Below are 13,200 nucleotides of genomic sequence, written 5' to 3' on the forward strand. Positions count from 1 at the left end.
ATATAAGGTAAATCTGTGGGTAAATAGTATTGGAACCCCGATACTGTGAGTTACAGTCTGCAGCGTGTGTGTACAGAGCGAGCTGTGGCTGAGGTGTGACCACAGCCGCGCTCCCGGTATACTGATCGGTGGCGTACGCACTCCCCTGCGCTCTCCCAGTGACTAGGACCGAGCGGTTACACAGTCAATACACTGTGCATAAAACTGCATTTTCTCTGTGTAGCCGCACTACAAGCCAGCCAGCTACACAGGGTTTTAATGCTGTTTACGTGCAAACTAAGGCTGGAGACACACTAGTGATTGTAAAATTGGTGAGATTTTGTTCCTGAAAAGTCGGACAAGTGTCATGAGTTTTTCATGCGAGTACAATGCGATTTTTCACACTTAGCATCCGAATGACATCCTAATGCAGTGCGATTGTGATCGGATTGCAATGCGATTTTAACATGAGCTTGTACATAGAGAAATTCTCTATGTCATTTACACATAGTTTTCCAAGGAAATATTCGTCAAGATATAGATATATTTTTAATAGTATTGCATTCGTCCAATTTCATTGCAAGTGGAAATGAGCCCTAACCCTATAGCTGCAGGTAAATACATGATGTCAGGTTTACTTTAGAGGGAACCTGTCACCCAGTTTTTTGAGATTGAGATATAAATACTGTTAAATAGGGCCTGCGCTGTGCGTTACAATAGTGTATGTAGTGTACCCCGATTCCCCACCTATGCTGAGAAATACATTACCAAAGTCGCCGTTTTCGCCTGTCAATCAGGCTGGTCAGGTCGGGTGGGTGTGGTGACATCGCTCTTTTCTTCCCCAGCTTTCCGTTGGTGGCGTAGTGGTGTGCGCATGTCCAGAGTTCCGAATCCCCTGCGCGCACGTGATGCAAACTCGGCTTTGGGAAAATGGCCGCCGCGATCTCTAATGCGCACGCGCGGCTGTTGTGAATTCTGTGGCTGAATTCACTCCTGTGGTCACAAGTGGTACTGCAGCTTCTGAGCTTCCTCCCTCAGGTGTTCTGGTGAGCTCGTTGGCTGCTTTGTTATTTAACTCCGCCTGATTCTGTCTTCCTTGCTCCTTGTCAATGTTCCAGTGTTGGATCTGAGCTTCTGGATCTCTCCTGTGGCCTGCTGCTCTGCTTAGATAAGTGCTTCTTTGCTTTTGTTGCTACTTTTTCTGTCCAGCTTGTCAATTCGTTTTGCTGGAAGCTCTGAGACGCAAAGGGTGTACCGCCGTGCCGTTAGTTCGGCACGGTGGGTCTTTTTGCCCCCTTTGCGTGGTTTTTTGCTTTAGGGTTTTTTGTAGACTGCAAAGTTCTCTTTGCTATCCTCGCTCTGTCTAGAATATCGGGCCTCACTTTGCTGAATCTATTTCATCCCTACGTTTGTCTTTTCATCTTGCTAACAGTCATTATATGTGGGGGGCTGCCTTTTCCTTTGGGGTATTTCTCTGAGGCAAGTCAGGCTTGTTTTTCTATCTTCAGGCTAGTCAGCTCCTCAGGCTGTGCCGAGTTGTGTTTAGGATAGGTTCAGGTATTGCGGTCTACAGAGATTCCACGTCTCAGAGCTCGTTCTATTGTTTTTGGGTTATTGTCAGATCACTATATGTGCTCTGATTGCTGGCACACTGTGTCACTGGATTGCCTACATAACAGTACAAGGAGACCAATAATAATGATTCTCAATAGAGGGAAAAAAGAAGTTCTGACATTTTTTTTTCTCAGCTCTGTGTTCAGTCTTTTTTTTCCCCTAGACATTTGGGTGTTTCAGGACACAGGTGTGGACATGGATATTTAGGGTCTGTGCTCTTCAATGGATAATCTCGTTATAAATGTACAAAAGATTCAAGATACTATTGATCAGAAATCTATGTTAGAACCAAGAATTCCTATTCCTGATTTGTTTTTTGGTGATAGAACTAAGTTTCTTAATTTCAAAAATAATTGTAAGCTATTTCTGGCCTTGAAACCTCATTCTTCTGGTAATCCTATTCAACAGGTTTTGATTATTATTTCTTTTTTGCGCGGCGACCCTCAGGACTGGGCATTTTCTCTTGCGCCAGGAGACCCTGCATTGAGTAATGTCAATGCGTTTTTCCTGGCGCTCGGATTACTTTACGATGAGCCTAATTCAGTGGATCAGGCTGAGAGAAATTTGCTGGCTTTGTGCCAGGGTCAGGATGATATAGAAGTATATTGTCAGAAATTTAGGAAGTGGTCAGTACTCACTCTGTGGAATGAATCTGCGCTGGCAGCTTTGTTCAGAAAGGGTCTCTCTGAGGCTCTTAAGGATGTCATGGTGGGTTTTCCTATGCCTGCTGGTTTGAATGAGTCTATGTCTTTGGCCATTCAGATCGGTCGACGCTTGCGCGAGCGTAAATCTGTGCACCATTTGGCGGTATTGTCTAAGATTAAACCTGAGCCTATGCAGTGCGATAGGACTATGACCAGAGTTGAACGGCAAGAACACAGACGTCTGAATGGTCTGTGTTTCTACTGTGGTGATTCCACTCATGCTATTTCTGATTGTCCTAAGCGCACTAAGCGGTTCGATAGGTCTGCCGTCATTGGTACTGTACAATCCAAATTCCTTCTGTCCATTACCTTGATATGCTCTTTGTCATCGTATTCTGTCATGGCGTTTGTGGATTCAGGCGCTGCCCTGAATCTGATGGATTTGGATTATGCTAAACGTTGTGGGTTTTTCTTGGAGCCTTTGCGGTGTCCTATTCCGTTGAGAGGAATTGATGCTACACCTTTGGCCAAGAATAGACCTCAGTACTGGACCCAGCTGACCATGTGCATGGCTCCTGCACATCAGGAAGTTATTCGCTTTCTGGTGCTACATAATCTGCATGATGTGGTCGTGTTGGGGTTGCCATGGCTGCAAACCCATAATCCAGTATTGGATTGGAACTCTATGTCGGTATCCAGCTGGGGTTGTCAGGGGGTACATGGTGATGTTCCATTTTTGTCTATTTCGTCATCCACTCCTTCTGAGGTCCCAGAGTTCTTGTCTGATTATCAGGATGTATTTGAAGAGCCCAAGTCCGATGCCCTACCTCCGCATAGGGATTGTGATTGTGCTATCAATTTGATTCCTGGTAGTAAATTCCCTAAAGGTCGATTATTTAATTTATCCGTGCCTGAACACGCCGCTATGCGCAGTTATGTGAAGGAATCCCTGGAGAAGGGACATATTCGCCCATCGTCATCACCACTGGGAGCAGGGTTCTTTTTTGTAGCCAAGAAGGATGGTTCGCTGAGACCGTGTATTGATTACCGCCTTCTTAATAAGATCACTGTTAAGTTTCAGTATCCCTTGCCATTGTTATCTGACTTGTTTGCTCGGATTAAGGGGGCTAGTTGGTTCACTAAGATAGATCTTCGTGGTGCGTATAATCTGGTGAGAATCAGGCAAGAAGATGAATGGAAAACTGCATTTAATACGCCCGAGGGTCATTTTGAGTATCTAGTGATGCCGTTCGGACTTGCCAATGCTCCATCTGTGTTTCAGTCTTTTATGCATGACATCTTCCGTGACTATCTGGATAAATTCCTGATTGTTTACTTGGATGACATTTTGATCTTCTCAGATGATTGGGACTCTCATGTGAAGCAGGTCAGAATGGTTTTCCAGGTCCTGTGTGCTAATTCTTTGTTTGTGAAGGGATCAAAGTGTCTCTTCGGTGTGCAGAAAGTTTCATTTTTGGGGTTCATCTTTTCCCCTTCTACTATCGAGATGGATCCGGTTAAGGTCCAAGCCATCCAGGATTGGACTCAGCCGACATCTCTGAAAAGTCTGCAAAAATTCCTGGGCTTTGCTAATTTTTATCGTCGCTTCATCTGTAATTTTTCTAGCATTGCCAAACCATTGACCGATTTGACCAAGAAGGGTGCTGATTTGGTTAATTGGTCTTCTGCTGCTGTGGAAGCTTTTCAGGAGTTGAAGCATCGTTTTTGTTCTGCCCCTGTGTTGTGTCAACCAGATGTTTCTCTTCCGTTCCAGGTCGAGGTTGATGCTTCTGAGATTGGAGCAGGGGCGGTTTTGTCACAGAGAGGTTCTGGTTGCTCGGTGTTGAAACCATGCGCTTTCTTTTCCAGGAAGTTTTCGGCTGCTGAGCGTAATTATGATGTGGGCAACCGAGAGTTGCTGGCCATGAAGTGGGCATTCGAGGAATGGCGTCATTGGCTTGAAGGAGCTAAGCATCGCGTGGTGGTATTGACTGATCATAAGAACCTTACTTATCTCGAGTCTGCCAAGCGCTTGAATCCTAGACAGGCCCGTTGGTCGTTATTTTTTGCCCGCTTCGATTTTGTGATTTCGTACCTTCCGGGCTCTAAAAATGTGAAGGCGGATGCTCTGTCTAGGAGTTTTGTGGCCGACTCTCCGGGTTCATCTGAGCCGGCGAGTATCCTCAAGGAAGGAGTCATTGTGTCTGCCATCTCCCCTGATTTGCGGCGAGTGTTGCAAAAATTTCAGGCGAATAAACCTGATCGTTGTCCGGCGGAGAAACTGTTCGTCCCTGATAGGTGGACTAATAAACTTATCTCTGAACTTCATTGTTCGGTGTTGGCTGGTCATCCTGGAATCTTTGGTACCAGAGAGTTAGTGGCTAGATCCTTCTGGTGGCCATCTCTGTCACGGGATGTACGTACTTTTGTGCAGTCCTGTGGGATTTGTGCTAGGGCTAAGCCCTGCTGTTCACGTGCCAGTGGGTTGCTTTTGCCCTTGCCGGTCCCAAAGAGGCCTTGGACACATATTTTGATGGATTTCATTTCTGACCTTCCCGTTTCTCAAAAGATGTCAGTCATTTGGGTGGTCTGTGATCGCTTTTCTAAAATGGTCCATCTGGTGCCCTTGGTTAAATTGCCTTCCTCCTCTGATTTGGTGCCTTTGTTCTTCCAGCATGTGGTTCGTTTGCATGGCATTCCTGAGAATATTGTTTCTGACAGAGGTTCCCAGTTTGTTTCAAGATTTTGGCGAGCCTTTTGTGGTAGGATGGGCATTGATCTATCCTTTTCCTCGGCTTTCCATCCTCAGACTAATGGCCAGACCGAACGAACCAATCAGACCTTGGAAACATATCTGAGATGTTTTGTTTCTACAGACCAGGATGATTGGGTGTCCTTTTTGCCGTTGGCTGAGTTCGCCCTTAATAATCGGGCCAGCTCGGCTACCTTGGTCTCTCCATTTTTCTGCAATTCTGGGTTCCATCCTCGTTTCTCTTCAGGACAGGTTGAGTCTTCGGACTGTCCTGGTGTGGATTCTGTGGTGGACAGGTTGCAGCAGATCTGGACTCAGGTAGTGGACAATTTGACCTTGTCCCAGGAGAAGGCTCAATTTTTCGCTAATCGCAGACGCCGTGTGGGTCCCCAACTTCGTGTTGGGGATCTGGTTTGGTTATCTTCTCGTCATATTCCTATGAAGGTTTCCTCTCCTAAATTTAAACCTCGTTTTATTGGTCCGTATAGGATTTCTGAGATTCTCAATCCTGTCTCTTTTCGTCTGACCCTCCCAGACTCCTTTTCCATACATAATGTATTCCATAGGTCGTTGTTGCGGAGATACGTGGCACCTATGGTTCCATCTGTTGAGCCTCCTGCCCCGGTTTTGGTGGAGGGGGAATTGGAGTATATTGTGGAGAAAATTTTGGATTCTCGTGTTTCTAGACGGAAACTCCAGTATCTGGTTAAATGGAAGGGTTATGCTCAGGAAGATAATTCCTGGGTTTTTGCCTCTGATGTCCATGCTCCAGATCTTGTTCGTGCCTTTCATGTGGCTCATCCTGGTCGGCCTGGAGGCTCTGGTGAGGGTTCGGTGACCCCTCCTCAAGGGGGGGGTACTGTTGTGAATTCTGTGGCTGAATTCACTCCTGTGGTCACAAGTGGTACTGCAGCTTCTGAGCTTCCTCCCTCAGGTGTTCTGGTGAGCTCGTTGGCTGCTTTGTTATTTAACTCCGCCTGATTCTGTCTTCCTTGCTCCTTGTCAATGTTCCAGTGTTGGATCTGAGCTTCTGGATCTCTCCTGTGGCCTGCTGCTCTGCTTAGATAAGTGCTTCTTTGCTTTTGTTGCTACTTTTTCTGTCCAGCTTGTCAATTCGTTTTGCTGGAAGCTCTGAGACGCAAAGGGTGTACCGCCGTGCCGTTAGTTCGGCACGGTGGGTCTTTTTGCCCCCTTTGCGTGGTTTTTTGCTTTATGGTTTTTTGTAGACTGCAAAGTTCTCTTTGCTATCCTCGCTCTATCTAGAATATCGGGCCTCACTTTGCTGAATCTATTTCATCCCTACGTTTGTCTTTTCATCTTGCTAACAGTCATTATATGTGGGGGGCTGCCTTTTCCTTTGGGGTATTTCTCTGAGGCAAGTCAGGCTTGTTTTTCTATCTTCAGGCTAGTCAGCTCCTCAGGCTGTGCCGAGTTGCATAGGTAGTGTCAGGCGCAATCCACAGCTGCCTTTAGTTGTGTTTAGGATAGGTTCAGGTATTGCGGTCTACAGAGATTCCACGTCTCAGAGCTCGTTCTATTGTTTTTGGGTTATTGTCAGATCACTGTATGTGCTCTGATTGCTGGCACACTGTGTCACTGGATTGCCTACATAACACGCGGCATCCCGCGGCCATTTTCCTGAAGCCCCGTGCAGCAGAGCACGCCCCAGGAAGATGGCCGCCCCCACCGATAACAGGGGCAATAGCGCAGAACGCGCGCTTTTGCTTCACGTGCGCGCAGGGGATTCGGAACTCTGGACATGCGCACACCACTACGCCACCAACGGAAAGCTGGGGAAGAAAAGAGCGCTGTCACCACGCCCACCCGACCTGACCAGCCTGATTGACAGGCGAAAACGGCGACTTTGGTAATGTATTTCTCAGCATAGGTGGGGAATCGGGGTACACTACATACACTATAGTAACGCACAGCGCAGGCCCTATTTAACAGTATTTATATCTCAATCTCAAAAAACGGGGTGACAGGTTCCCTTTAAGTTAAAGGGACACTGTCACCTGAATTTGGAGGGAACAATCTTCAGCCATGGAGGCGGGGTTTTTGGGTTTTTGATTCACCCTTTCCTTACCCGCTGGCTGCAATATTGGATTGAAGTTCATTCTCTGTCCTCCGTAGTACATGCCTGCACAAGGCGTGTACTATGGAGGACAGAGAATGAACTTCAATCCAATATTGCAGCCAGCATGCAGCCAGCGGGTAAGGAAAGGGTGAATCAAAAACCCAAAAACCCCGTCTCCATGGCTGAATATTGTTCCCTCCAAATTCAGGTGACAGTGTCCCTTTAAGAGCAAAAGGTTTGTTGTTAAGGGGTTCTACATCATATGGTGAAAGCTCTATTATCAACAATCAGGATGTAACCAATAGAGGCAGTATTCAGCACTACTCGCTGGTGTCAGCCACTACTCCTAAATGCCAGGAAGGATTCACGGCACATTCTAAATGCCATGGTGGTGCTTTATAACCAAACAATCCAGGTACAGAAAGGAAGCTATGGCCTAAGTTCACGAAATAATGAAAAGCAAGGAAGACAATTCAGCCTACGCATCTCCAAATGCTTTCTCAAGGTTTAGACTGGGGAAGAACTTCATTACGTTCAAATCCCGCAATCGTTAAACCCTACACAAAATAAGATTACAAAGACATAAACGATCAGGATGTGGAGCAACTTTTGACACACAGCCAGCTGAGATTCTGTGTAGGTAAAGCAAAGGGAGCTGCTGACATCCCGCTGAAAACCATACAAGTAGTTATGTTATATAACAATTTCTTTTTTTTTCGATTAATTTTATGCACCTAGAAGGCTCCCAACACAAGTAGTAAACAGATCCATAGAACTCCAAGTCACGGAGACCCTTTAAAAAAAAGGGCTTTGAAAACACCAAACTGTGCAAGAAATTGCTCTCCTCTAGATCATTTTATAACTGATCAAAGTGAGCGGAAGCTGAACTGCAGTACCCAAGAATGGTCACTACACAATATATGGCGCTGTGGTGTTCTGACTCCGTACACTGTTTGCTAGCAGCTGCAGCGGGAGCTGCAAACATTTGATCAATGAAAAGTGAGAAAAAGAAGAACCGAGACTGTGATCAGAGTAATATGGGACAAGAAGATATATATAAGTAAAATACCTTTATTAACAAATTAGTAAAAGGTAGCACCGCATACAAGAGGTGTCCTTACCGTATAATATAAGAAAATGGTAATATATCAAAGATAAAACAATATTAAAAACCAACCCAGAGGTAACAGAGGAATATATATTGATTTTCCACATGTGCCATGTTGTAATCAAAAACCCAAAAGCCCATATATCATAAATCAAATTGTAATCCAAAACCCATATATCAAAGTGCAATGTGCACAAAAGGTAATAATATATAGATGTCCAGTAGTTAAGATGTAAATGACTATATTGGAAAATGCCCGAAAAATAGTTGGAATATAATTGGTTAAGTATTGAAAAAATGTGTGTCCCTCTGCTCTTTGATTAGGTAACATACAGCTCTGGCAAAAATTAAGAGACCAGAGCACAGTCTTAGGCCGGCGTCACACTAGGCATATGAAAATACGGTCCGTTTTTTACGGCTGTAATACGCAGAAATGTTCCCAAAATAGTGATCCGTATGTCATCCGTAGGCAGGGTGTGGCAGCGTATTTTGAGCATGTCATCCTCCGTATGTAATCCGTATGGTATCCGTACTGCGAGATTTTCTCGCCGGCTTGCAAAACGGACATACAATGGATCCATGGGCTCAAATATTCCTTAAAACATATATACAGTCTATATGTATGTGTGTGTATATATGTATATATATATATATATATATATATATATATATATATATATATATATATATATATATATATATACAGTGGGGCAAAAAAGTATTTAGTCAGTCAGCAATAGTGCAAGTTCCACCACTTAAAAAGATGAGAGGCGTCTGTAATTTACATCATAGGTAGACCTCAACTATGGGAGACAAACTGAGAAAAAAAAATCCAGAAAATCACATTGTCTGTTTTTTTATCATTTTTTTTGCATATTATGGTGGAAAATAAGTATTTGGTCAGAAACAAACAATCAAGATTTCTGGCTCTCACAGACCTGTAACTTCTTCTTTAAGAGTCTCCTCTTTCCTCCACTCATTACCTGTAGTAATGGCACCTGTTTAAACTAGTTATCAGTATGAAAAGACACCTGTGCACACCCTCAAACAGTCTGACTCCAAACTCCACTATGGTGAAGACCAAAGAGCTGTCAAAGGACACCAGAAACAAAATTGTAGCCCTGCACCAGGCTGGGAAGACTGAATCTGCAATAGCCAACCAGCTTGGAGTGAAGAAATCAACAGTGTGAGCAATAATTAGAAAATGGAAGACATACAAGACCACTGATAATCTCCCTCGATCTGGGGCTCCACCAAAATCCCACCCCGTGGGGTCAGAATGATCACAAGAACGGTGAGCAAAAATCCCAGAACCACGCGGGGGGACCTAGTGAATGAACTGCAGAGAGCTGGGACCAATGTAACAAGGCCTACCATAAGTAACACACTACGCCACCATGGACTCAGATCCTGCAGTGCCAGACGTGTCCCACTGCTTAAGCCAGTACATGTCCGGGCCCGTCTGAAGTTTGCTAGAGAGCATTTGGATGATCCAGAGGAGTTTTGTGAGAATGTCCTATGGTCTGATGAAACCAAACTGGAACTGTTTGGTAGAAACACAACTTGTCGTGTTTGGAGGAAAAAGAATACTGAGTTGCATCCATCAAACATCATACCTACTGTAAAGCATGGTGGTGGAAACATCATGCTTTGGGGCTGTTTCTCTGCAAAGGGGCCAGGACGACTGATCCGGGTACATGAAAGAATGAATGGGGCCATGTATCGTGAGATTTTGAGTGCAAACCTCCTTCCATCAGCAAGGGCATTGAAGATGAAACGTGGCTGGGTCTTTCAACATGACAATGATCCAAAGCACACCGCCAGGGCAACGAAGGAGTGGCTTTGTAAGAAGCATTTCAAGGTCCTGGAGTGGCCTAGCCAGTCTCCAGATCTCAACCCTATAGAAAACCTTTGGAGGGAGTTGAAAGTCCGTGTTGCCAAGCGAAAAGCCAAAAACATCACTGCTCTAGAGGAGATCTGCATGGAGGAATGGGCCAACATACCAACAACAGTGTGTGGCAACCTTGTGAAGACTTACAGAAAACGTTTGACCTCTGTCATTGCCAACAAAGGATATATTACAAAGTATTGAGATGAAATTTTGTTTCTGACCAAATACTTATTTTCCACCATAATATGCAAAAAAATGTTAAAAAAACAGACAATGTGATTTTCTGGATTTTTTTTTCTCAGTTTGTCTCCCATAGTTGAGGTCTACCTATGATGTAAATTACAGACGCCTCTCATCTTTTTAAGTGGTGGAACTTGCACTATTGCTGACTGACTAAATACTTTTTTGCCCCACTGTATATATATATATATATATATATATATATATATATATATATATATATATAATGTCAGTGAGACAGATATATATATATTTATATTTCATACAGTGCTAGATAACAGAAAAGCTGGTAATTCAATTGCCGGCTTTTGCCTTCTTCACAAACCCGACATGATATGAGACATGGTTTACATACAATAAACCATCTCATATCCCTTCTTTTATTACATATTCCTCTTTAGTAATGTAAGAAGTGTCTTTGTGTGAAATTTGGGGGCTCTAGCTATTAAATTAAAGGGTTTAATTCACTGAAAAATTTGGCGTGGGCTCCCACGCAATTTTCTCCGCCAGAGTAGTAAAGCCAGTGACTGAGGGCAGATATTAATAGCCTGGAGAGGGTCCATGGTTATTGGCCCCCTGGCTAAAAACATCTGCCCCCAGTCACCCCAGAAAAGGCACATCTAGAAGATGCGCCTATTCTGGCACTGGGCCACTCTCTTCCCACTCCTGTGTAGCAGTGGGATATGGGGTAATGAAGGGTTAATGTCACCTTGCTGTTGTAAGGTGACATTAAGCCAGGTTAATAATGGAGAGGAATCAATTATGACACCTATCCTTTATTAATCCAATAGTGCAAAATGGTTAATAAAACACACACACTTTGTCACCTGAAACAAAGTTAAAAAAAACAACAATATTCCATACCTTCCGTCGTTACAGTCTTGTCCCACGCTGTAAATCCATCTGAAGGGGTTAAATCATTTTACACCCAGGAGCTCTGCTAATGCAGCCGCCCCTGCCTGTAAAACTTCGTGAATGAATGGAATGCAGGGGAATGTACTGTAGTTACCTCGAGTAGCGGTGATGCGCCCTCTGCTGGATGAACTCATATGAACTCGAGCCTGGGAACTTTTCAGAATATTTTCCCACGCTCGTGGCACATGTTAAGGAGCTGAAACTCCTAAACCCTTCATCCTATTTTAATGTGGATACCCTCAAATGAAAGCTGAAAGTCTGAACTTCAACTGCATCTGAATTGTTTTGTTTAAAATTCATTGTGGTAAGGTAATGTCTATAACAAAAATTAGAAAAATGCTGTCTCTGTCCAAATATATATGGACCTAACTGTACATTGTATAATAATAATAAATAATAATAATAATACATTCTAGGTCCTCCAGAGTGAGAAATTCTCTTCTGTAGTCAGTCTCTGCTCAGGCAATTAGATGAGGGTTCTGAACCCAACTACCGACTCAGCGATCCCCTGAAAATAAGTTACATAAACCACTATATAGGTTTGGGGACCTTTACAGTATAGGACTCCATTTAGTGAACACAGTATCACAAAGGACTACAGATTTGTTCTTTTTTTAGGTGTAAGGCAGTGTATGAAAGGATTGGAAGTGAATTCTGTAACTTGTTTCCATTTTGTGTTTACAGATGAAATTATGGACCAGTCTATAGCAATCCAGGACATACTGGACGAAGGAGAATACTGCACTGTAGTATCCTTTATTGTACACTATCTGCAAATATTGAAGCTACGGTAGTTTGTCTTTGTCATCTCCTGCTCACAATTGATTTGTGATGTATAAAGCTATATTAAATTGCTTGCAGCCTGCTAATGGCGCTTAGGCCTCCTTCACACGTCTTTTATTCATATCTTTGTGCAGTCCGTTGTTTAAGGACCACGAATATGGACACATGCACACCCATTGTATTCAATGGTGGTGTGCACATGTCAGGTTTTTCACGTGGACCATGTCTGTTTTTTTATCAGCAGCACGGATCACAAAACCTCCTGCACAAGTGCACATTGATGACACACGGATGACATCCGTGTGTCATCAATGTGACACATACCGGCGCCTGGGAAAAAGAGGTACAGTTCGTGCTGTTCGAAGGCGCTGGGTGCTGAAGATATCTCTGATCATTGTTGCCTGGTCTCCCTGAACTCAGCGCAACCAGACGACAATAATGGGAGTTGTATTCCGCACCTGCTGTATACATCGTGTGTAAAAATATAAAATTAAGAATTAAAAAAATTGGCGTGGTCTCCTTCGTAATTTTGATAACCAGCAAAGAGAAAGCACACGGCTGAGACTGATGTTTCTAATGTGGGAAAGGGAACAATATTCCAAAAGGATCCAAGGCTATGAATAACAGAGAACCTCAGAAAAAAAAATATTGAGGGTCCCCCTATAAACTCTAATCAGCAAAGGCTAAACAGACAGCTGTGGGTTGATATTAAAACCACCACGGCTATATAGGGACACACAATTCATGCCGTCTTCTATCACATATCTGTAGGATATGATATGGTGTCTCCTGTAGTATGAGCCTGTCTTCGGTGGTTTCCCCCAAACAGTACAGATCTTGAATTGTGACTTGACTACTCTTACCAAAATGTTTTCTAGAACAAGAGGGATCCAAAATATGTGACCCTGTGATGTCAATTAGCCTTAGTTTTAATGTTGTTCACTTATTGATTCTAAAAAATAGGAAATGACAGTAATTGTGTATCCACTTTCCATCCATTAGTTTATCCTCTATCTTGTAATCTACTATATCTGTCTCTCTCCCTTTTTTCAGATCAATCACAATTACAGGTATTCTATTGAAGTGAATGGAAACATTTTGCAATGCACAGAAAAGCTGCAACTATGTGTTACTGTGTAAATGGCATGCAAGTAGATGGAGTAGAAGATGCTCCAGCAGTTGCCAGTGGCGTAACTT

General features: G+C 43.6%; 1 protein-coding gene across 1 annotated transcript in view; it reads left to right on the forward strand.

Annotated features, from left to right (window-relative positions):
• Positions 1 to 13,200, forward strand: part of INPP5B (inositol polyphosphate-5-phosphatase B) — a 299,917-nt gene that overhangs the window by 17,019 nt on the left and 269,698 nt on the right. Inside the window, exon 2 of the mRNA XM_069757108.1 lies at positions 11,905 to 11,968. Coding sequence (XP_069613209.1) covers positions 11,913 to 11,968 — 56 coding nt within the window. The 5' untranslated portion in view covers positions 11,905 to 11,912. The remainder of the gene's footprint in view (positions 1 to 11,904; positions 11,969 to 13,200) is intronic.

Source organism: Ranitomeya imitator, chromosome 3, assembly GCF_032444005.1.
Source record: "Ranitomeya imitator isolate aRanImi1 chromosome 3, aRanImi1.pri, whole genome shotgun sequence".
Lineage (NCBI taxonomy): Eukaryota > Metazoa > Chordata > Amphibia > Anura > Dendrobatidae > Ranitomeya > Ranitomeya imitator.